Below are 25,960 nucleotides of genomic sequence, written 5' to 3' on the forward strand. Positions count from 1 at the left end.
ACCCACGCCTCTTCCCATCCCACCATCTTTATATTGTGCACAAAAAGACATCGGGAATGATGTTCACTCAGTGGGAACCATGGTGCTGAGGTTCAGGCTGATTTGTTGCTTTGTTGTGTGTGTGTGTGTGTGTGTGTGTGTGTGTGTGTGTGTGTGTTTTCCATGTAATGAGCTGCATCGTTTCACTTGTAGGAGCCTAGTGATGAAGGCTGTCAAGTTCTGGAGTTGTTCCGTCTTGGTAGGAATCCTGATTCAAACACTTTCTAGTTGGATAACTTTGGGCAAGTTACTTAAATTTTCTGACCTGCAGTTTCATCATTTATAAAACTAAGATAACAAGTCACATTATCTACCTAGATATCTGCTACAGTTAGAAGTGATGTAAAGAAAGTTCTAGGATAATAGCTGGTACACAGTGTGTCTCCAATCACTGAAAATTGCTTTTAAAAATAGTTGTTTAAACTTGCTATAGAAATAAAGAGGGTGGCTAAGAGTAGAAATATAAATGGCTAATAGGCATATTAAAATGTCAATCTCATGAAAATTGCAAAAGAAATAAAATTTTAAAAATTATGATGAGAAAGATATCCCCATACACTTTTGTTGGCAGTTGAAATTGGTAGAGCCTTCTTGAAAAACAATATGCTTATGTGGCACAAAGCTTTGAAATATTCCTATCATTTGCACCAGGACTTCCATAAGCAGGAACCTATACTAAGACAATGATCAGAAATGCAACTAAAGACATGAATAACGATGTTCATTGTTATCTTAATTATAGTAAAACAACAAAAAGAAATAACAAATACCCGACACTAAAGACACAATTAATTAAACAGCATCCATCCTAGGATGGATTAATTTAGAGAAACTGTCAAGTTAATAGAAATCAATATAGAAATTCTGTATAAATAACCTCAATTACACATCCAGAAGACCTAGACAGAAGTACAGTCAGCCCGAGAAGAGGACCTGGAAATGTCTCCAATGGTAGACCTAGCGGTGATTTATTAATTTTTAAAATGTTCTATAGTGGGTATTATAGCACTCTCCATCTTTAGCCTTTATTGAAAACATACATGACTAAACACATGTTGGGCATTTTCTGAGTTGGTGGAGGAAGGACAACCATAACCTTCAGGGCAGAAAGAGGCAAGTGGAGCCCAGCTGAGACGGTGGAGACAAGTGTCTGGTTTTCCAGGGGCGGGAGGTGCAGCAGGGACCCCAGGAGTCCGGAGGGAGCAGAGGGGCTTCCTGAAGGCCACGTGCTGCTCCAAAGTATGGCTGCTCCTGCCAGCTTGTACCAGGACCTCCCTCTCATCCCTCAGACCCAGTTCCCCTGCCTGGTTCCCAGCCGCCTTGGCAGCAGGGGTCCTGTCGTGACAGCCCACAACATTGATAGAGGTCGGGGTAAGGAGGAGAGCTTTGAGTGGCAGGACCTCGTGACATACGTCCTTCCCTTTCTCATAAGGATTGTGGCTTCGTGTGCACAAGCAGAGGAGGCTGAGGCTACCCAGCTGTACGCGGGTGAGTAAAATGCTGGAAGATTCTGGTTTAGGTTGCGGACAGTAAATTAATTAGCGATTTAGAGTAGCATATATTTGGTTGACAGAACACTCCTTTTAAATGATTTTTTTCACATTTCATACACACTGGATTCCAAACTATATGTGGTTACAAAATAAAAATTAAAAAGGAAAAGATGGGAAGAAAGGAAAAACCATTGTCAGGAAAAAATTTAATGCAGGTTTAATGCATTTTAACGATTATTTTTGCAACTACTGACAGACATAAGGTGTTCATTTTTTTCAAAAATCTATTTCATCTTTTATGATTGAGTGAAATATGTGACTGCTATTGCAATAGCAGCCTTGGCAGGAGGGTTCTAAGAACCTGTAGCCAGCAAAATGCCCATTCCGTCATTTCTCTTATTGATATCTTGACTCATATTACACAGGCATTTAACTCAACATCCAATTTCTAGCACGGAGGAGCAGACAGAGGTCATCAGATGAACCGGGATTCAATCCATTAGGCAAAATTAACATATTAATAAGATGATCTGTTTTAGTTCAAATTCTGCCCTAGAATTCTCCTGAGGGCTTTCCTGATGGTTAACAAAACTCTAACCCACATTAACTCATTAGTAAAATACACCACCTTCTATATCAGACAAAATGTTAAATGCCAAGGCATCTGTCTCATTTTGATTTGCCTTCCAGGTTTGTGGGTATGAGAAAGGGGAAAGTCTGAATTAAAGAGACTGTCCACTTTGGAACATGGATGAACTAATTTTATTTGGGCAGAGAGGCCCGGGGATTCGTACACATCAGGTTTTGTCCCCGATCATCCCCAGGCAAGGAGATGAACTAAGTAACTAAAAGTCAGTTTAGGGAAGAGCTAGCTGAATCCTGTTTGGCACAAAACCCTCAGATGGAGCCAGAGCTGAATCAGCGTCTTTGGCTGATCATTGACGGGTCAGACTGCAGATGGGGTAAGAGCGAAATATAAAAGCATTCCAGACTTGAGCAAGCTGGCTGTCCAGACACACTGCCCTGGGGACCAGATGGCCTTGCACAGAGGTCAGTGGCGCAACGTCCCTGGAGAAGTTGGGCTGTGCTATGGCGTTTGCAAGCTCTACTACCAATACGCTGAAGAATGTGGTTAAAATAAGCTTTGTTTGTAATCGGCAAAGCGCTCTCATCGTGGTGGCTACTTCTGCCCAATCCATAGCTTATCTGACTCCGGAAGGGTCTTCTCTAGTCTCAGAGGAACTCGGGATGGAGACATGGCTCCAGGATTGTGTTATTTTCAGAAGTTCCTGCCTTTTATTCTTTGACGGAAGAAAGTACCTGAGACTTACCATTTTCTGAAAACACCTCAGGAATTAGGGAAGAAGTCTGCAGTTGCTGGCAAGTTTCATTAGAAGCTGGGTGGCAGGTGGGGCTAGTGGTTACCATAGCAGCCCTCTGCGTCCATCTATCCTATGGCACCATGCACACCAACGTTGCTCTTAAACCCGTCCTTCTTTGTATTCCCCCCCCACCACCACTGGAAATATAAGTTAGCAAGTTAAAAACTGGAGACCCCTTGAAGTAAAAACTGTAGCTAATCAGCTTGGATGTGCACAGAAATGCTGGCATGAGGGTGAAAACCAGAACTAATGTTTTATTGATGCAGTATCATTTAAAGCCACTTCCAATTGCTGGCCTTATAAACAAAGCTAGTTCTGACCTACAGAGAAACCAGGAAGGGAGCCCTTTCTAGGGGTAGTAAGAGCACAAATAATAAAAAAATCACTTAAACCCTTCCTATCAGTGAAAGCTACAACTCACAGCTGAAAAGCACCAGTACTTAGTACTTTTAATAAACGTATGTCCTTATTCACTACCAGCTGCTTTTAAAACAGTGATATATATATATATATATATATATATATACACACACACATATATGTATTGTTAACAAAAGCATCTTTAGAAACAAGAATAACCTACCACATACTTTACTTCTTTCAAACCACAAATGATATTTAGTTTATATGAACTCTTACCTTCCTAGTCTGAAACAACCCTCATTTGAGAACAATGCAGACCATTTAACTAATTTATGACTTCATTGCTCCTCCTAAGTATTCTGCGGTTTTTAAAAGTAAGAGTCATGAAGATTAGATAGAAATATGGATAAATAGTTACCACAGTGAAAAAATCCAGATGCAAAACTGTATGTATGGGATGTGGAGCAACTGAAACCTTCACATGTCGCTGGTCGCAGCTTAAACCTGAAATTTGGAACACGGTTTGACCTCGTCTACTAAAGCTTAATGCACATCTACTGAATGACCTAGAAATCCCACTCCGGGCGGGTATCCAGGGCAATGAGTGCCTGTCCCCTAGAAGTCATGCATGGGAACGTACGTGGCTTCTTATCTACAGAGCCCAAAACTGGAGACAACCAAAGTGCCCATCAGTAGTTGAATACGGAACTAACTAGTGGTATGTCCATGCACATTTTTACAAAGGAACACTACTTGGAAGTAGAATAAGGATGGGTTACTGCTGCACTCAACGTTGTAGACGCATCTCACATAAGTAACATTCAGCAAAGGAAGCCAGATGTAAACCAGTGGGCGGAGGAACAGTCCACTTCTCGCTCTGTCAGGGGGTGACGTGCCAGGTTGCATATGTAAAATCCACTGAACTCTACAGAATATGTGCACTTCAGCCTTGTTAGCCCTCAATGAAACAGTAAGAAGATGGTACGCTCACTAGGATCGCAACTCTGCACAGGGACAGAGAGATCTGGGGTTGAATATTTGTTAAATGAGAAGCACTCAAATGCATGCTTACTTTGGTACTGCCCCGTCCGCCATGATGTTAGAATAGCGACCGTTCCTATGGTTGGCCTTGGCTCCTACAAGAGGCTCAAGCTTCATTTATTAATATAAAGACATGAGTAGGAAAGAAAATTACAAGCAAGATGTTTGAGCGACCCTGAGGTTGAGATGGAAATACATTCTTCTAGCAGGTGAATATGATCACAGCAGTGTTTATGCCGCTATTGTTTGCATTTGTGTCTGAGATTTGTATCTAATCTCCTCCCATGTCTGCTGACTCTTTGAAAGCAGAGTTGTATTTCTTGGGGATGCCTTCAGACTAGTGCCCTTAGTCCCTCCAACAAAAATAAAGAGAAGTAAGTTCTTGTGTTCAACCAATTCTCTGGATAAGTGAGTCAGAGAGAAGCTAGAGGGAGGTTCCGTGTTACTGATGTATGTAGGTGTAAGGAGGGGTGATGGATTTCCTTCGGGGACACATCAACCAAAGAAGCACACCATGCCTGAAAGGTTTTCAAAGAAGAAAAACAAAGCAACGACGTGAAATCAACTCAGCTGTAGGTTACCTGTGCATTATCCTTGCTGTTTCAAGGTCAGGGACCAACCATATTCTACCTGCCAAACAATAACAAGCGGTGTTACATCCGTGTGCCTCTAATCTAGGATCCTGTATCATCGCTTTTGAACGACCTTTTGTAAATTGTCAACTGTCAAATTAAAAACCTATAAGAAGATGTGGGAATTCTGTAGCTTATTTGTCTTTTCCAGGAAATGTGTATTTCAGTCTCATATCAAGCAGATATGTCTCCTTTCCTTTTGGTCTGCGTCAGTCGGTAGATGACTGCAAGACGAAATACAACAGCAGGGTTCAGAACTCAGATCAGGTTGACCCCGAGTGTTTGGGAGATCCATGCCACCTGATCCAAAGGACCCACGTGCATCAAATAGAGGACAGGCTTGAAAGAAGAGTGAACTCTGAAGGTGTATTTGAAGGTCATGTTTTGGCTTTAGACAAGCCCGAGGTTCACAGGGGAGATTGTGAGTCAAGGTATATGGCCAAGGTCAGGCAGGGGATGCTCTGGATAGACGCAGGGAAACTCAAAAGGTATAAAACCCAATTGGGTGGGTGTGGTTTGGCAGGCAGAGTAAAGGCAGGATCCCATAGGGGTGGGTAATCCAGGTAGGTTGGGTGGGAGTAGTTTGCAGAATGCCATCAAAGCACTTCATCTGCAGTTTCTGTGATCTTTGCAGAAAAGGGATGAGTACTAATTATGGAGAGGGGAGTGCCCCCTACGTGTGAATGCCCTATGTGAACGGGTGGGCAAGTGCTAGAAGGCACATGCTATTCTGCAGAGAAAGCCAGCCATGCATTGCCACAAATACTTGTGGATGAGGCCTGCAACACAGGCAGAAGTCTTGACCCTCCCTGGAGTTCTTGACCTTCTCTGGAGCTTGGTCTTGTTAGGCTAGAGCCACTGGAAGAGGTGAACTAATCCAGGCATGGTTGTGAGAATTTGCAGGTGTGATCTGATCTGCAGCCTTTAAATTTCACCTATTAATAGTGGTACTACCAGTTCTACTAAGTCTCAAGGATCCATTGACTCTGATGCATTTTAGCATAACTTGTGTTGGAGGGGGCTGACTCAGAGTTCACCCCCTGGCATGAAGCAGTGAGCCACCAGGTATTTGGATGGGACTGACATCTTCCAAAATACCCTGACCAGGAATCATAGACTCACAGGTCCTGAAAGCAAAACCAAGCCAGAGAGATAAGCCAAGGCTCCATTTGTAGGTAAATGAAATGTGATTATCACAGTTTCAGAGACTGAGAAAATTAATATTCACAAGACATAAATGTCTTACTAACAATTTCATTCATGTTGTGTCAGGCTCAGAATAGAAATCCAGATCTCTTGATTTCTATCACCCTTTTAAAAAATTAAAACCCAGCTAAAAGATAAAGTTGCTGTATTCATAAATTAACTACCATGTACTTGAACATACATAACACATACACAAAACATGAGATCTACATAACATTTCAACCCACTAGTTGTAAACTACAGTAAAAAGTGCTGTTTCATTTTTCACTTATCATGCTTTTCTTTTTTTTCGCCAGCTTCACTAAGATTTAATTACATACAATATTCTGTAAGTTTAAGGTATACGCCCTGCTGATTTGCTACACAACTGCAAAATTATCATGCTTTTCTTAATAGGGTTCCTTTTCTCCTTTCATAATAATTCTCTTTGAATACACTGCCCTCCTCCCCTTTTTATGGGGTTTCTGCTATTTAAGATTTTAAAGAGCACTTCAGGATACCTTTGCAATTTAATAGTAAGGTTTGAAAATCATAAATTCTTATTACCCAAAGGTTTGTGACTTTACTGCCCCCCAGAAGATGATGGAGAGAGAGTGTGAAAGTACTGGGATGGGAGATCATCTCAGAATCCCTCAAACCACCTATGAAATGGACACCTGTCTTTCCAGCAATCACCTTCAAGTATACGTGCTCACAACTTGTGGCTCAAAGTTAAATGAATTAGATAGTGACTTGTAGCAAGTGGATATTGCTGGGTAACCAGCCACGCCAAAACTCAGTGCCCAAAAACATGAAGTACTTATTATGGTTCTAAGTCCTTTTGTCAGCGTGGGTGGCCTGGCGGGGGGTTGGCAGGTCCAGGATAACCTCCTCCGCTAAATGCCTTGAGGTTGGCCGGCTCCTGGCTGGCTAACAGTGGCTCTCGCTATCCACAGGAGAGCCCGGGCTTACGCACGAGTGGCAACGACCGGGATCTTAGACTAGTGCAAGGCCTTAGAGCTGGCACATCATCATTTTTGCTGTATTCTCTTGGCTACAGCAAGTCACATGGGCAGCTCAAATTCAAAGGAAGTGAAAACAGACCTAAACTCTTGATAAGAGAAGCGTCAAAGCTGTACTGGACAGGGCACGGATGCAGAGAAGAAGCAGATGGGGCCATTTTTGCAATCTACCAACACTTCTTCCCTTGAGAGTGGCTTTTAACTACTTTATTTATTAGCTCACTCACCTTTTGAAGGGATATGTACTGAGCACCTACTTTTGCAGAGCACTGTGCCGGGTGCTAGAGACCCAGATACAAAGAACACAGGACAGTCTTACCCTCAGGGACACGTCGATATATAGATATGTTAAACTGTAAATAATAATTTTTTGGGGAAATGAAGAAACCATTTACATTTTTTAAAGGTAGCTTTAAAACTATGCTTTTTAAAATCATTTTCTGACCGTTTCAATGTGGGAGACATTTTTGGAAAAACTCAGGTTTCAAGTCTGACATAGTGGGGTTCATACTCCAAATCTACCACTTCTTCCTGGCTGTGTGACTTGGGCCACTTACTCAACCTCTCTGAACTCTGGTTTCCTTATCTGAAGAGGGGAGACAATAATTCCTGCCTCATGCTAATGTCAATATTAAATGTAATAATCTCCAGCTCAAAGCCCGGCTCACTTACAGGTAACATCCAGTAAACCATAACCACAATAAATGCACCTTCTCCACTTCTCCCGTCTGCTTGGAAAATGTATTTTTAATAAGACTGTACATGAAGAGAGAAAAGTTAAAAGCGTGCAGCTGACAAAAACTAAAAATGTCCTTTCGTTGAAAAGCCCATCCTTCTCAATGAGAAAATTATATTAGGAAAAGGCAAACAATATTTAAATTGTGGGACTGACATTTGCTTCCTGGTGTTTTCTTCAGGGAGCGGCAGGGTCACCAAGACCCAGAATGGGACACCCTGCTCTCATCTCTGAGCTGCATGGCGGCGTTATTTATTTTGGCAGAACTGCCACGACGCTCAAATGACAGGCACAGAGGAGCATAATAAATACAGATTTGGTTAACTCTATCCAGCAGGGCAGGGTATCAGGGGGTTGAAAAGAGGCCAAATGCATTTCCCCAGTGAGAAATGAAACAAGAGCGTGGGCACGGCCAGCAATGCGATGAATTTTATCCTTTGTATAAAATATACAAGCTTTAGCCTCTGCACTCTTGGCTCAAGAAAGAGCTAGAGAAGAATGCTCGCGGGTTTGTATTAGCCTTATAAATCACTGAATTTCTTACACAGTACACTGAATCTATTTGACTCTCAAATAATATTTGCAAATCGCATAATAGCCATTATCAAAAAGGAAAAACACTACTGTTCGATACTAAAAATGCCATATTCTCATAGATCTGAAAGAAATCTCTTTTTTTCCTCCCATCGCCTAAAAACATGCACTTAAGGGAAAAATACGTAGCTCTTCATTGGTTCAATAAGCTGCGCTAAAAAAAAAAAAATAATAAGCTGCACTACTCTTGAAACAATTTATCACATTATCATGATTAATATTTATACTTAACCATTATTGTGTCCATAGTATGCGGTAATTTTTATAATAAGGGTGGTAAATTTTTAACCATCATTTTGTATTTATTATGTAATATTTAATTTTTGAGTAATATAATATACATGCTACTTTGGTAAACCTCTCATATTTTTTATTTCTCTGGATCCTTCTATTTGAAAAAAAAGTATCTCACAAAAAAATGAAAAGCAAATGTGCAATTACAGAGAAAAGGTTCTTAGCTCTTTAGGAAATCATTACACATATGGGTGTTTTGGTAACGAAATGAAGCAGAAGGAGAATTATTTAGAAAGCAGGTTTTGTCTTAGATATTTTGCTAAATTGTGTAGTTTTGGTTGTCATGACAATAAGCACCATGGTTTAAATGTCTATGCAGAAATAGAAGTCACTCGTACCATATTCATAAGAATCAAAGAAATATCATTATTTTTTTTGATATTTTTGGCATTTTATTAAAAATGGAAAAAGTTATTTTAGTTATAAGCACTCTGGTGCTTCCTCCCCTCCCCCCCTCCTGAGGCAGACCCCATAGGTGTCAGGGAAAGGCAAGCCCCCTGGGAAATATCATTATTTAATGGGAAAAAGTTCCCCAATTTGGATGAAGGAGGGAAAAACATGGTGTGCAAAATTTATTTTTCTGACAAACTGCTTGTTATTTCATCTCTGAAATAAAAATAAAGACAACATATTTAGAACTAAACAAATGAAGGAAGTGCTACATATAAATCACCTGGAATGCACTAAGAGGTGCTCAGGAGATACTTTATAGGCTCAGGGTCAACATAATCATCAGAAAGTATGAAACAAACATTCCAGTCAGGAAGTCAGATAAAAAAAAAAGGAGAAAATTTCAAAGAAAGTCAAAATAGGGTATCCTAAAACTGCAGAGCTTAGTAAAAATAAATAACATAAACATAAGAAATGACAACAAGAAAAATAAATTGATTTTTGAAAATAAATAATTCTTACAGGCAAATTTCAGGCAAGACTTACCAATGATACTGGAGCAAAGGCATAAATAAAGAATGTCAGGAATGTAAAGTTGTCAAACTAGAATTATAAGAGATATTGATTGGAGGATTATAAATAAAACAAAACTGTGATTTAGTTGGTGAATACATTTAAAATCTTAAAGTGGACAACTGTCTAGAATATATATGACTTTAAAAAGAAAGAAAATAATCTGATTAGACCTATAAATTTTAGAATAGTATTCATAGGTGAATTCTCCCTTCACCTCTCCAAAAATTTTTAGGGAGAATTCCACCAGACATTCAAGGCATATATCATCTTCATTTAACACAAACCATTTTAGAAAAGAAGAAAAACAGAATTGCTCTCAGCTTACTCTTTAACATAGACGTAATAGCAAAAAAGATTATATAACAAATAAATAAAATCTTATCTCACTAATGAAAATAAATGCAAACATCCATAATAATGACTAGAAAATTGAATTCAGTTCATCATGACCAAATAGGGTTTACACCAAAAATGAAGAATTATTCGACATCAAAAAACATACATCAATAAAATTTGCCACATAAGCTAAGAAAAGGAGAAATAATCTTAATAGATAAAAGAAAAACATTCAATGAAACAGCATCCATCTATGGTTGAAAACATTTAGCAAAGATTATCTACTGGAACTCTACATAAACAGATTACTTACTGACAAATATTTAGAGGTATTACATTAATTGGGAAACAAGACAAGAATATCTACTATCACCACAAATTTTCAACATTGTATTGGCAGTGCTAGCCAATGCAATAAAATAAGAAGAAATAGAAGACATAAATGACAAGGAAGACAAAAAAGATAATTATGATGATTTACATTATGATATTCCACAGGAAAATTATTAGAACTAATAAGAAAAGTCAGCAGGGTTTCCTGATATAAGATCAACATATGAAACTCAAGATTAAGTATCCCAATAAACAAATTAAAATATAATAGAAAAATAGCACTCAACATAGCAAGAGAAAGTACAAAGTACTTAGAAAATAATCAAATAGAAGTGTGCAAGAAATTGATAGAAAAAACACAAACATATTTAAGAAATAAAAGAATGTATGCAGAAAGAAATATAGATCATATTTACGGAAGCAAAGAATCAACAGTCTAAAAAGGCCAATTCTCCCCAAATTAATCTCTAAATGTAGTTCTCATCAAAATCCCAAATGAATTTCTTTTATGGACTAAGTCAAAATGACTATAAAATTCATATGCAAAAATAAAGATCCAGAGATAACCAAAACAAATAAGAAAAGTAAGAACTTATTATGAGAACTTATTAAAACAATATATTATTGATACAGTTTTAGTCAAATAGATTAAACATCAGGAGGAGGTGAAAAAGCATTTCTAATAAATGGGATAGGGATAGTTGAATATCCCTCTAAAATATAACATTATATCAATTTCTCATATAAACAAAAATAAATTCCCGATGTATTGAAAATCTAAAGGTTTAGGAAAAAATGTAAGATGACCTTGGAATAGGAAAAGAATGTCTATGGTAAGTCCCTAAAGTCAGGTCATTGTATATAACTGAACAAATATCACCATACACATATGAGCACGTCACCACCGGGCAGTGTAGTAGACTCTACATTGCCATGCACAACCTCACTTGTAATCAGGGAAATGTAAAAAAATATTCTCTCCACAATTCTGCTACTAAATATATACCCCAGGGAAAATTCTAAACATATATCGCAGGATATGACACTGTAATTGAAATGAAAACAGACATAAGTGTCCATCTAAAAGGAAATAGATGAGGATATTGTGGTTTCTCTTCAGGGGAATTAGTGCAGCAGTTACAAAGAATTAATTAGCTCATTACCTATCAATATAGTTAAATCTCAAAAACTATGTGGAGTTAAAAAGGGAAGTACAGCGTAAAATGTACTCTATGATAGCATTTCTTTAATTCTTTAATGACTCACAGTGTCATATACTTGTTATGAAACACCAATATCTAGATTAATTTTTAAAACTGTGGAAAGTTTACACAGAATTGATGATATTGTTGTCTCTGGGCAGGAAGGAGAGGAATCGACTTACGTAGATAAACAAAAGTAACTTCAGCTTTTAGCTGCAATTTTCTATTTCTTTTCCGTTAAAAAAAATCGGAAGCAAAAGTGACAAACGTTAAACGTGTTAGATAATAGGTAAGACTTGCCTATAACCCTTTGCACTCTTCTTGATTATTAAATCTTTCACCCCCCCAATACAGTTAATGAAGAAAGATATCACACAATAAATGGAAAAAAATTGAATGTCTATTTTCATTTTCTCACAAATGCACAGCAGCTGTTTTAGTATTTCTATAAGGCATTTGGGAATTAATGATATAAATTCATTTATTACGAATTAAGTACTTTACATTATAATTAATAAGGCAATGTAGAAAATATTTTACCAACTCAATTACATATGGACTGTTGGTATAAATTTTTAGATTATCTTTCCTTTCGACTTGTAATATCCATCAAAGAACTTAAATCTTTATAATCATTTTAGTAAAGTGCTAAGGGGGAAAGTTGAAACTAATAAGTAAATATTTGGGTTTTAATCAGATTTATTTACACATTCAGTCCCTCCTTCAGGTTTCACTTTGGACTTTCGTGTCTGAAATGAGGACAGATAATCTCCATGACCTTTTTCGAACTTTTAATAACAGTTTATAAAATATATATCGAATGAGAGACAGAGAATGAGATTTTACTTAGGATTCTCAAGTGATGTTAAATATATCGTATGCTCAGATGTTTTCTTTGGGAAATTAATTTCCAATTTTCTTATCAAAATAACAGTGAAAAAAACATTTAATTTCTAGACATTTTCTCCACACTTCACTTTCTTATCACCGGGTTTACCATTTAGATAGTTTCTTAACCTATTGCAGCCCCTAAAATCCTGGGGAGCATTACAAACTCTCCCTCACTGAGACTCCTTGAGCGGACTGGGAGAGTGGTGTGTGGGTTGGCAAAAGTATTTAATTTTGACATCCCTCTGCTTTGCAGCGGTCACAGAGCCCCACTGAGCCCCGCCCTGAACTAATGAGAATTCATACAGACCAGCCAGTCAATGATGCGGAGAGTCGCAGGGAGCAAAAAATACCTAAATCTGGAGTTAGGTGACAACTACACAAGTTCCATTACAGATCTGGCAGGGCGGGGTTGGGGCTAGGGGCATGCAGACATCTGACAAATCGCGTGGCTTCTTTTCAATAAAATCTTTCCTCACCGTCTGACTCAGGAAGGAGGGAAACACTGCTCACCTTAACCCTTCCCGTTGGAGAGAATGACGGTGAGCCCTCAGCTAAGGCGAAGGTGACCATCTATGAGGAAGCAGGGCGGGATTCCGGTTGGGGGGGCTTAAGCGCTTAGGTCGTTTTGAGAATTTCAAGTCCCAATAATGGGCGATTTTCATCACCTGGGATGCGCCCAATGATTGCTACCATTGGAGGAGATTAATCCTCAAATTTTCAACTCAAAGAGTTAACCTGACGGACCTCATTTCCTTGCAAAAGATAAAACAAATTATACTTTTGTAAGAACCATTTATAACTATTTATGGCTACAATCTAGTCCTTTTAAAAAGTCATAGATGGCATCTGACTTTTTTTAAAAAGCCTTTTGGTTAAATAATTTAAGAAGAAAATAATCACACACACACACACACACATCCTTGATTTGAATTTCAGGCTTTTTCATCCTGGGAAATACGAGATGGTACAGAAATCATGACAAATCCCCCGGCACAAAAAGCAAAAACAACCTATACATGGAATTCGAAAACTGTCCTAAGATGCTAGGTAAAGTATTTATAGGTGATCTATGCAAACGGTGTAGGTATAAACCATAATCCAGGAGATATTGTTGATGGTTTGCCTGCAGTGCAGAGGACAATGTTCCACCTTCAGGCCCCTAGAGCTTCATAAACTAAGATACTGACTTCCTGTCTCTAATGGATGAGATCCTTGACAAATGCTCGCTTAGAGCTGCAAATCTAATCCGCTGAAAATAATCTTAAAAAGATTAACATTCTTACTGTCATGTTAGTGTAGTAAAAATTACGTTACTCGTCTATCAGGTGGTATCTCAGTGTAGGTTTTTAAAAATCACAGATTTCATCTAAAATTAAAAGGATAATTTTCTATTTAAGAAAAGGTCAACAACAAAATCATTACAAAAAAAAATAATTTGACTTAAAAATCCTCAAGAACTACCAGGGAACTATGAACCGCATTGGTGGTATTATTTCAGAATTTATGAACTTGTTTAATCAACAAATTGAGAAGTTAATACAGTCCAGGAACATTTATTTCTTTGAGGGGAGAGCCTATAAGTCCCCCAAATTATATGGAAAACTGTGTGTGAGTTTATGCCATTCATCAGATTCTCAAATTGGACTTCGACCTAAAAAAAGGTCCAAATACATTTTAACATTCCGTAAGTACATTAAGTGCTACCTGACTGCATCAATGAGAAACAAATGGAAATCATAAGAAACTTGGATATCATTTCAATGTAATATACAGCAAAACACTCTCTGTTTAAAATCCTTGGAAATTCAACAAACGTGCATACACACCGCTAACTATTCATAACTAGTAGTATACAAACTGAATTCTCAGTAGAACAAAACTAAGGAGAATTCCCAAATGAAAACTTAAGCCGTAAATCCCCTTAACCCGGCTAATTCACCTTACATTCATTTCAGAGCATCAAGGTAGAGATCAGCCTTCTCTGCCATTCAGGAAGGCAGTATTTAGACCAGATACAGACTACCCAACAGAGTAAACCAGCCTTCAGATTCTTCAAGGCTATCTTACATTTTCCCTATATGAAACATTTGTTGCCTCTAATTAAAAGCGAATAGCAAGTCTCACCTAAGAAGAAGTGTCATTTTTCTGAATATGAATATGAAATTGATTGTTCCGATCTTATTAGTGCAGATTCGCTACATGCATTTTGATGCACCTGATGCTGTCAGATGCTGGAGAGGACCGTGCTCGCCTGACACCCCGACAGGACCTTAAATTCACATCCTACTGCACATGCACTTTTGTCTCATTTCAGAGAGTGAGTTGTCAGTTGTGAGACATCAGGCCCTACTATTAAGATCTCCATCCTTTACGATGACTCAGCCAGACTGCTGTGGAACGCCCGCGCCACGTGGCAATAAGCTGATGGAAATCTTTCTGGACGCCTAGGACATTCCATACTGACTTACAAAATCATTTTCTTATAATTAAACCATGTGAATTTAGAAACAGGATAAGATGCCAAAAATATCCGATTTCAGGAATTAAATCACTGCATTGATATGTGAATTTTAAAACAAAACTACCCAGCAGTGTGCATGAGTAGCGGCATTCGTATTCTTAAAGAACAAATTATTTCCTTTATCTGCTACTCTCCAAACAACCGAGATTACCGAAGCAATGGAAAACGAAGAGACTGGACTGTATCTAGGGTTTCTACCATGGCCTCCTTCTGCATTTTTTCTCAGTCCTCATTTCTCCACAGTAAACGGCCATAAACTGGGAAGCCTTCTTTCCAGCCACGACCACGAAGATTTTACTGTAGCAAAACCACTCTGGTTGTGTCAGGCACTGTGCAGACAGCCTTGTGTGACCTCTTTTATCCTCAGATAGTCCTGGAAACCAACCAAAGTTCTTGCAATCAGGTGCCGTCCAAAGGAACAGGCTTGGACACAGGAGAACTCAGGATAAAAATGAGTTGAAATTAATCGTAGGGTTTGGTATCTGAAGACAGTTGGAGAACTCTCCCAAAGTTTCTATAATTCATTGAAGCAGAATGTAATTAATCATAAATTACTAACATGTTTATGTTTAGCTCAACTAAAATATCAAAAGAATGTAATATAGTATAAGCATATGTAAGACCCCGAAGGCTCAGTGACAAACAAAAAAAATCTCCATATGTATGCTTGAAACTCAGTTTATTTACTGTATTATATTTGCATGCCAAATTGTGCTCTCCAAAATGTGGATTTCAGATCATGCAGCCATCAATGAATAAATGAATGAATGAATAAATAAAGTATATCTCCAATACCCCTCTAGCGAGTTACCTCCTAAACTTCATCTATTTATAACCTTCAGTCTACTTATTGTTAGGGTGCTTCTATGATAAAAAGGGGATTGTTCCATAGGTTATATTTCTCGGGTGTCCCCGTATATATAAACCACTGCAGTCAGAACTCATGATGAAAATGAGTCAAAATAAACTGTAGGTTTCCGTGCCTGAAGACATTTGGAGACGTCTCCCGAAGTTTCCACAACCCCTCTGCCTGTCCAAGACTCTCTTAACTTACAGGTGCCTCTGCAATAGGCAAGTTTACACCAAAAATCTACTGAAGATCTCAATTCAGGAAAAATAATAATTTCAAATTTAACACTGATAATTCAATCCTGGGAATGTAAGTGCAGCAATTGTGAAACAGGTCCAATTTTAGGCGATGCAAAAATTATTTATCATTTGAACATTTTTAAGTTATTATTATTCGCTACACCTTAGCAAGAATCTCTATCTCATTTCACAATCACAAGGATGATAAACCTATTTGGAATCCAGGTAGAAGAAGCAGAATTTTTTAAAATGTGTAACATTATTTATATTGTACCTATTTTGCTATAATCCAGAAAATGAACCCAGCATTCTAAGAACAAACATGTCATCTGCTTAAATTTCACTTGTCTTCCCTTTATAACTTGTGAGAGTATATCTTATTTATATTTATTCTCTCTTGCAAATTTTACAAAAATTACATAGTGTGAAAAATATTTCCCATCAACATCAAGGGTGCCTGCCCATGTTAACCACAGGAATATAAATATATTTTAATATAATCTTTTCTAACACAATTATAAAATTTCCAAAAGAAATTGGGGAATTCATAAACAATAAAAGCCTATTCTAAGTTTATACAAATTTTGAGACTTCTCTGTGACTTAGGAAATGGGTCTGTAAATCTGCAAATCTTTAAGCTTTCTGTGAATTTCCGTGAATTAGAAATACTGCAAACATAACCTTTCTTTGCATTATTTTTGGATTTAAATTCAGGTTTGGGTGACCCATGGGAGAAATAGAAAAGAAAACATGGGAGTTATGACTCAAATGAGAAAACTGTCTTTTAGAAGTTAAACTTATGATACATTAATCCACCTCTAATTTTCCAATAATCCTTGTCCTTATTCATTTGCTTAGTAAAGAATCATAGACAAGACTCATATCATAAATTTGCACGATGACACAATATTCCCACTGAAAGGGAAGCAATGTGTTTTCCAAGGTTTATGTTTTCATTTTCTCTGTGTGCAGTCAAAGATCTTGACTCTGTGTAAGTTTTTTCATTTATATAATTTAAGGCTCTGTAAGATTTAAATGGCAAATGGAAATTTTCTATAAGTTTTTACGTGCAGCTGGATTTATTTGTTAATTTTTTCAATGTCAACTTCAGCAGAGCTGCCAATGATTTTATACAAGATTAATTTGTTAGTCTTAGCCTACTAGTACTGTTCTGTGAATAATCTTCATATTTAAAGGGAAATCACAAATTGAGAGTAAGAAATAATAAAATCCAGAATCCTCACCACATCCAATATCAGTGTATATCTGCTAAAACATAGGTAACGCTATAGCGACCCTCAAGTCACAGAGTATATGTTGAACATGATGATGAATGTGCAGTGGATTTTTTTTTAAATTTATTTATTTATTTTATTTATGGCTGTGTTGGGTCTTCGTTTCTGTGCGAGGGCTTTCTCTAGTTGTGGCAAGTGGGGACCACTCTTCATGGTGGTGCAGGGGCCTCTCATTATCGCGGCCTCTCTTGTTGCGGAGCACAGGCTCCAGACGCGCAGGCTCAGTAATTGTGGCTCACGGGCCTAGTCGCTCCGTGGCGTGTGGGATCTTCCCAGACCAGGGCTCGAACCTGTGTCCCCCGCATTGGCAGGCAGATTCTCAACCACTGCGCCACCAGGGAAGCCTCCTGCAGTGGATTTTTTATGTGCATATTTTAATGAGAATTTAGTATGCCTTTGTCCTTGAAATCTTCTGAGATATCTGGATTTATTTAAGAACTTTCTCATTAATACATATTAGTCCTAATGTTTTCCAAGTAACCTCTAAAAGGAGCCGTTTTCAGGAATTTGGTGAAGTCTGTATGGACAACAAAGAAATCCTCAAGAGGTTTCATTCAAAGACCAGCATACGTGTAAAGACTTCTGGATGCAATTTTGCTCCCAATGGCCTGCCCTGCCCAAGGTCATTATTGGAGACAAGAATATTAACAAAGTTTTCCACCGACACGATGCCAAGAAGATCTATCATTTTTAGATGATCAAACAGCCCTGAAACACTACTCCTTAAAGATGACTAAGGCCAGGAGTCAAAATGGTTACCATAGAGATGCTTCATCAAATAATCCACAAAACAAGTGAAGAAAACAGGAGGAATTACCGAGCTGAAACACATGATCAAATTGTTTCTAGAGAGACATGGGCTTCTCAACGGACTGAAGTGCTTCTTCCGAGATTTATACATTTTTTATGCTTCTTGGTGATTAAAAGGCCATAGATGCCTTCAGTCCAGAGAGAATGCATTTGCGTCTCTATGCACGAGAGATGATTTGATTAATTTATCCAGGGGTGTGCGTATGGGCAGAGGGGGCTTAAATCCCTTAAAATTAGTCAATCAAATCCTTGAAGTAAAATCATCGTGCTAAAATGAAATGTTTTAATGATAGTTTAACCTATGGGTGACACTGGATTATGAAGCATCTTTAAGAGTGAGCCTAGTTAAGTCGCTATTATGGGAATCACCGTAATCACCAGCGTCCATCACACCTACCTGCTGGGCTCCTCTTGACTGTGAAGGTAACAATTCACCGTATTCACCAAAAAGCTGAACAGACGACTGTACAGGGACTTGGCCAGGAGGTCCCGGTAAAATTCAGCCATCTCTATGGTGTGTCGCCGTGTGATCATCTCTCCTGGGAGAGCAGGAAGGGGAGGAGGCATAAGCACAAGACTTTCCCTTGTTCAGAAGCCACCAAGCTGTGTCCTCCTATTTATCCCTCCACATCCACGTATATCAGAAGATGTTAAAAATATTATGACTCTAATAAACAAAGTCTCTGCCGGTGATTACGAAAACACATTTCTCTAAAGTGAGTGCCATGCACACTTCAATCTTATTTGCTGCAAATGTTGACCACAGCTTTTGACCTCCAGGCAGGCTGCATCATCTCCTTTCAGTGAGGGAACCGACTCTTTGCAGGGCCCTCTTAACAAGCTTTCTGATAACGGCTCACTGCATTGGATACGGAGTCTTCCTCAAGGCCTCTGGAAAATTAGTTATATTTTCAATATTTTCAAAGAAGTGATCCTGCTAACCAAAGTGGGGGTCAGGAGGTTGGGAGCAAGATTGGGCCTTAAGGTAGAAATTTCTATGTTATTCTCAAAGAGCTGGTGATTGAAATCTTGAGTGATAACCTTTCGAGTGGAGAATAGACTAGAGAAGATACCAAGAAAAAAATAAGTAAAGATGATTTGGGATTGAGGCTAGGCCAGCACTTATGCTGGAGAGTTGAGAGGGAGTGAGAATCTAGTTCACATTCTATGGCTTCGGCCAACCTGCATACCACTGCAACTCACCCAACCTGGGTACCACTGCAACTCAACCCACAGGGAGGCCGGTAATAGGATGCTGACCATGGGAAATGAGGGCTTAGTGAGCTGTCAATCAACAGAGGTACAGGTAAAGGAGAACCACCTCTGAGGCAAGCTGAGCTCAAACAAACAAACAAAAAAGCACCAGCAGGTCATAAAGAGTCAAGCAGCCATGAGTTCAATGCCGCTGAGACGGAACCACACGAAGTGGCGGTGAAAGCAGGTGTCACTTGTGATGTTATAGGATGGAGGTCTCTAGAGCCAACGTGATGGTGGGGTTCTCACCCACATGGCTGGGGAGTAAGGAGGGAGGCCTGGATATATTAAATTAAAGATATTAATGGGGAGTTCAGTGTTTCTTTAAAAAGTCATGAGGTGGGTGGGACAGGGTGGGTTGGGAGTTTGGGGTTAGCAGATGCAAATTATTACATATAGGATGGATAAACAAGGTCCTACTGTAGCACACAGGGAACTATATTCAATATCCTGAGATAAACCATAATGGAAAAGAATATGAAAAAGAGTATATATATAGGTATAACTGAATCACTTTGCTGTACAGCAGAAATTAACACAACAGTGTAAAACAACTCTACTTCAATAAAAAAAAGCCGTGAGGAAGAATAATGCCTTTGGAGAACTTCAAGAAAGTGTATTTCTTGATGCAAGGTCACTGGTGGGAAAATGGCTGAGGATGTAGCATAAAAGTGAGGTATGGCCCCAATAATAAAGGGCCTCTCAGGACCTCCAAAAGGGATGACATTTACCCTAAAGGAGTTGGAGTATCCTTTAAAGGCTGTTATCCATGGATGAAAATCATATTTGCATTTCAGAAAGCTTACTCCTGAAGCAGTGCGGAAGGAAGGTAAAGTGAGATAAGGCCAGGTGAAAGACTAATCAGATTCTCTTGCCATCATCTAAGTAAAGAAAGATAGTTTAAGGGCGTGGTGATGAAAATGAAGGGAGGAGAGTGAGAATGAGAAGTATTTATGGGGTAGAACTGGCTTGTGGCTGATCTACTCAGGGCAGAAGGAGGAGGGCGAAGTATCAGGAAGGACTTCTGGGCAACTCAGTGGATAATGGGGACATCCATAAAGTTTGGGAACATGGAAAGGGAACCCTAGGGATGAGGGAGAATTTACAAGCCACATACCAAAGTATCTGCAAGTAGGGCCAATGGGAACAGAAGGTAAGAATAGCAGTGATTTTGAGAAAAAAAATATCAGCTGGACGGTGGGTCCTCAAAATTACAGTAAAGAGGCAGCTTTGTAAGGCAATGATTTATAGTGGATTAAGTGAACAGCGTTTAGGAAAGGCACTCTCTTGCCACTGAGTGGAGATCTTACAGCACAGAGATTCATCTCGGGAGTCAGATGGCATTAGAGTCTAATTCCAAGCATGCCATTTACTGGCGATTTGATGTCCAAAGTTATCTAGCCTCTTTGAATCTTAGTTTTCTTATTCATTAAAATGGAAATAGTTAAGCCCACCCCTTAGCAACTTGTAAGAACTAAAAATTCCAACATTTATAGCACCTGCCACAATTCCCTTCAGTTCATAAGTGCCCAATAAATGGCAGCTCTTATCCTGACTGATGAGGAAGAGGGAAAAGGATGCTCTTCACAGAAGAGGGCAGCCTGGCACCACATACACAAACGCATCCAATGTTCTAATTGAATAAATCCTCTTGGACTGATGACTTTATTTGTCTCAAATGAGTCACTAGCTAAAAAAGGTGACCAGCTCATCAGAATGGCCTCTCAACACTGTAAAGACTTTCACAGAGGTGAAAGGCAAAGTACAGAAAAACTTACCCTTAAAGTATTGGATATCAGTTGTTAAAGCAGATGCCAATTCATCCGTTGATACTTGCAACATTCCAGCCACTAAACGAAAGCATAAAGTTAATACATATTTTTGACAGCGAGAACATGGTATTTTATAATTGAGGAGTTTGTGTAGACCCATTAGAAAATGTGTGTATTAAAGAAACGAAACTACCACTGCAATTGGCAAATTCAGCTAGAGAAACAGCTTAGAGGAATCAAAACGTTAATGAGTTCTCAGGGCTCCTGCATTAAATCACTGCAGTATTCTTTCCCTCCTGCCCTCACAAATGGCCCTGAATGCTTTTTCCCAATTCCTGGTTAAATTACTTTGATATGAGGCGAAGACAATGCTGGTCACGACCACCTGTGGTTTTAAGGCGTTTTGAAAAAATCTGGGAGTGACTGACAAGGCAATTTCAAGGGAGAGAGAGGCTTGTGACAAGGTCTTTAAAGGGAAGTAACTGTGTTCTGTTTAAATGTTCAGCTAATAACATGCCCCCCAAATATATGGGATGGCAGGGGGAGGGGCGGAGAATACTTAGAACGATATAAATAAACCCAATTATGTGCCGAAGCATCACCACTGTTACTGTGACATAAACGTACATCTTATTCATTCACATAACCAGGAAGAAGAAAGAGGATACAGTTCTTTTTTTCCCCTCCGCCACCCTCACTGAATCCCACTCCAGCATAAAAGGGTTGATTCCACCTGACTTTTCTGTACTGTGTCTCCATCCACTGGCCAGTCTGCAAAGCTGCACATCAGTGAGGTTACTGTTAGGTCTGTCCCACTGACCTTGTTCCAGAAGCTGGAGGTCAGACACAAAGGCGGAGTCGGCCTCGGTCAGAGCAGTGAACCGAATGTCTCCAAGGTGTAACGTGGCCGCTAGAATCACGCACACGTTCTCCACCTCCTACGCGGTTGAGAAATAGAGGAGATGAGCGGTGCTGCCCAGAAGAAAGATTCAGAGACCCATCCTCTGAAAACCCTCCAAGTGGGTGTAAAAAATGACGTGCATGCTATGGGGGCTGCGATTGTTCAGACCCAGAACGTCCCGTCAGAGAACTGCCAACCTCTCGCTCAAAATCAAGATTGGGAAACTCAGTGTTCCTTCTCGCAGCCAACTTTTCTGTTCCTTGAACGAGAGAGAGTGAGGAGGTGACGTTCTGATATAAATGAGTGGTTTCAGGATGAAGCATGAATGGCTGTGTAACCTGGTCTGACTGGCTGGACATCACCTATAGGGTCTGACTTCACACGTGTCCCCCCAGGGCTGGCAGAACTGCTACCGGCGGCTAAGCCGACGTCAGGGTCACGCGGCTGCTTCCTCAGGGAGCATCAGAGCCCATCTCTTATGCAAACAGTTCTCTCTGTTTTGAAATAAACTGCTATTAGGCGTACAGAATTTTTCATTTCTGCTGGAAAATTAATGGAGGTGTGATGAAAACGTCCATGACTTAAATAAACAAAATGCTAATTTTTGAAGGTATTTTAAGGGAAACTCAGAAAAAAAATGGACGTTAGCAGGGAGGATGAGAGTCTCAGCTGAGAGGATACCCGAGAACCTGGGGGCGCTGCGTGAAGAAAGAAATGAGACCTCAGATTCGGGTTTGGACAGTCATTTGGGGGTAAGAAGAAAAAGTCAAGGAAAAGCTGTAAGTTAAAAGGTGCTTCCCCGGAGTCACAAATATTTAGTGCTCTGCTATCAATAGTAAAAGTGGTTAAGCCTCATTTAGGGCAAGTGACATAACCTTTTAAATTCCCAGTTTCTCCACTTGTAATTTGGGAAGAAAAAGCTCCTGCCTGTGGAAGTTTTTCTAAGAACAATTCTCATTTGCTTTATAAATACACAGTTGACACAATATGGTCATTGGGACGTCTATGGATTTCCTCCAGAACTTTTAGTTTTCAGGACAAGGTACAGTTTTATTACCTTACAATGAGAGCATTGAAAAGGATAATCTGTAATTTTCAGATATAATACTCTATGTTTGTGGCATGACTTAGAAATGTTTTTGGTAACCTCCATATCACAAACTAGTGTCTCTAATTGCATTTACTTGTGCTTGTCTGAATAACATTTTCCGGGCATCTTAAGCTACTTGACACCTCCCGCTCCCCCTTTCTTTTTAATAAATCCAGTAACTCCTCATTAAATGTCCCAGTGCCCTAGGAGAGAGGTACTTCTGGATGCAGACAGCAAGACTTCGCTGTGTCCTCAAGGATCATCCAGTTCAGTGAAGTAGGCAGAGCTATGAAAAGCAGCCCGAACACGGATTACAGAGTGGTGATGCCGCGACAGAGGTAGGTAGAGATAAGCTGCTCTGTGAGCAGGGGCAGGGGCTGCTTTTCTGTGTCCGTGATGGAAGACAGGGTGGAGGCAGTTTTATGGTCCGATCTCCCAGGACCACAGCCATAAGCTTTGATTCAAGGGTCTTGCCAGCCCAGAAATACCTTCCTCCCAATCTTATGGGACATGATCTTTTCCTCCTGTGTGGACTAAATTGTCACCGTCCCAGTCACCCCAAAGGATCAAGATGAAGTGATTACCTTCACATCGTTTGCTTAACTGCACATATTTCTTTCACCAAAAAACTTAAATTCCCTACTCGTTGCCTTAGGTGGAAGGTATATTTTGCTTGCCCTGCCTCTGAGGATCAATCATGGATTTTAAAGCCCTGTTTCCAAGCAACTGACATTTTGGTGGAATGGTTCCTTACCCACGTCTCTATCCCAGTTTCCCATAAGGAAGCAGAGATTTCAGACACTTAGGAAGGGAAAAACAATAACAAAAGAGTACAACAGTAGCAAGTGCAAAGACAGAAAAGTACAAACGGGTAGGAGTTAGGGAAAGACAGTAATACAGAGATTGGATGAGCAGAGCCACAAAGAACAAAGTACCGTATGACTGCACGTTCCTAGAATTCCAGTCTCTGAATGGGTGAGGCTGGGGTGAAGGCCCCGAGCTAATTCATTTAGGGTGAGTCCCCACCTCCTTACCCTTGCCTTTTCGCCACCTTCGCACCCCTTCCACCCACTCCCTGCCCCATGAGCCATGTGGACAAGGGAAAAGACAAAGACCCAAATCAATCAACTTACTGGTTTAAGGGAAAAAAAACACATATTCAAATCTGTGACCAAAACTGGGCTCCTGAACTACGGGCATACCAAAGTTACCCCTATGCGATCTTACATTGATCGCTAATGAGGAACTGGCTGTAATTCAAATTGATGATGCCACATTGAATGAGGGGACACAGAGAGGATGTGTAGAGGAAAGAGACTGGTGGGAATTTGAGAGGTCTCAGGCTCAGGTCATTTCCTGTCTCTTATTCTCTAGACCTGCGCCATTCAATTCAGGAACCACGAACCACACAAGACTGTTTCAATTTAAAGTAATCAAAATAAATAAATAAATAAAAATAAAGTAATCAGAACTAAGAAAAATTAAAACTCCATTTCCCCGGTCCCACGTGGCCAGTGGCTGCCATATTGTACGGCGCAGACCTAGGGCATTTCCAGAATCATAGACATTTCCACCTCACAGCAGTGGGTTTAAACCCGTTAAATAGTACTTCTCAGCTTTGTAATGCTGGCAGGTATTTGGTAATTCTTTAAGAATGAAAAAACTAAATCATGTTGTTGAAGAAGATAGTTTAATAAGGTGATTAGATTACTTGTCAAAGTGATTCTTGGCAGTAAACAGTTCCCTCGATCTGCCAGTCTTCTCTTGAGTCAAAGCAAAGTTCTTTGATGTGTTTTGCTCACATGGTTCCAACGGGCAAAGATCTCCACCACCTCCTTGAAGACGGCAGCCCATCCTCTGCCTGTCTCCAGGGCACCTGTGCCCTGAGCGTACTCTTGTTTATGTCTATCCCCCACTAGCATGCAAACTCCAGGAGCACAGAAGTGTTTTGAATGAATGACTTTTATAAATTAGTAGAGGGTTGATTTTCTCGGTGGAATATTTATGGCATGACTCACCAAGTTACTGAAGCCAATTACATTCAGGGCTTGTTTCCAAACAGCGAATTTCTCCCTGTTCAGAGAATGCTCTGCTGTTGATACTTCTTCTCGAAGGGTCTTGCTCAAATACCTGTGAGGAGGAAAAGCACATAGCTTTATGGCTGGGTGCGTGGTCAAACCCCAGTGGTTAAAAGTCACTTCAGCCACATCTGGTCTCCAGGATAATGGAAATCACCTGGACATTGTGTCCCCATGTGTTTATAAGGCTTTGGTCCATAATAGCACATGATGTTTCCGGAAGGAAGAAAAGTTCTTGCTGTACCAGAACGTATTCACACTGTTTTACTTAGTTCTCACTTGAGCTGCACCCTTTCCCGGAGAAGGTCACAAGTGTTTTGTGTATTTCATAGAGAAATTTGGCAGGTTCTGTTGTATGCTTTGTAATTAATATTTGTAGTAAGGATTTTAAATTTAGAGCAATTTATTATTTATTTTTGTCAATATCTTTTAATTACGAAATGGTTGATTAATGCATTGATTTATTCCTTTCATTCAACAAACGCAAAGGAATCACCTACCAAATACACAATACTAGCAGCTGAGGATAGAAGGATCAAGAACTCATCCGTGGAGGCTCAAGAGCAAAGATAGTGTATCCATGGGCAGAGACAAGAGAAGACACAGCTGTGACGCATTATGGAAGCAGAATAACAGAGATG

At 39.6% G+C, this 25,960-nt stretch overlaps 1 protein-coding gene across 5 annotated transcripts in view; it reads right to left on the reverse strand.

The window, feature by feature from the left end:
- Positions 1–25,960, reverse strand: part of MYO16 (myosin XVI) — a 546,696-nt gene that overhangs the window by 178,832 nt on the left and 341,904 nt on the right. For all 5 annotated transcript variants that reach the window (XM_082435257.1, XM_082435255.1, XM_082435256.1 and 2 more), the window contains 4 exons: positions 25,260–25,371; positions 22,071–22,188; positions 21,257–21,328; positions 18,622–18,763 (listed from right to left, as the gene is read on the reverse strand). In XM_082435257.1, the coding sequence (XP_082291383.1) occupies positions 18,622–18,763; positions 21,257–21,328; positions 22,071–22,188; positions 25,260–25,371 (444 nt within the window). The remainder of the gene's footprint in view (positions 1–18,621; positions 18,764–21,256; positions 21,329–22,070; positions 22,189–25,259; positions 25,372–25,960) is intronic.

Source organism: Balaenoptera physalus (genome assembly GCF_965194825.1).
Source record: "Balaenoptera physalus genome assembly, chromosome: 18".
Lineage (NCBI taxonomy): Eukaryota > Metazoa > Chordata > Mammalia > Artiodactyla > Balaenopteridae > Balaenoptera > Balaenoptera physalus.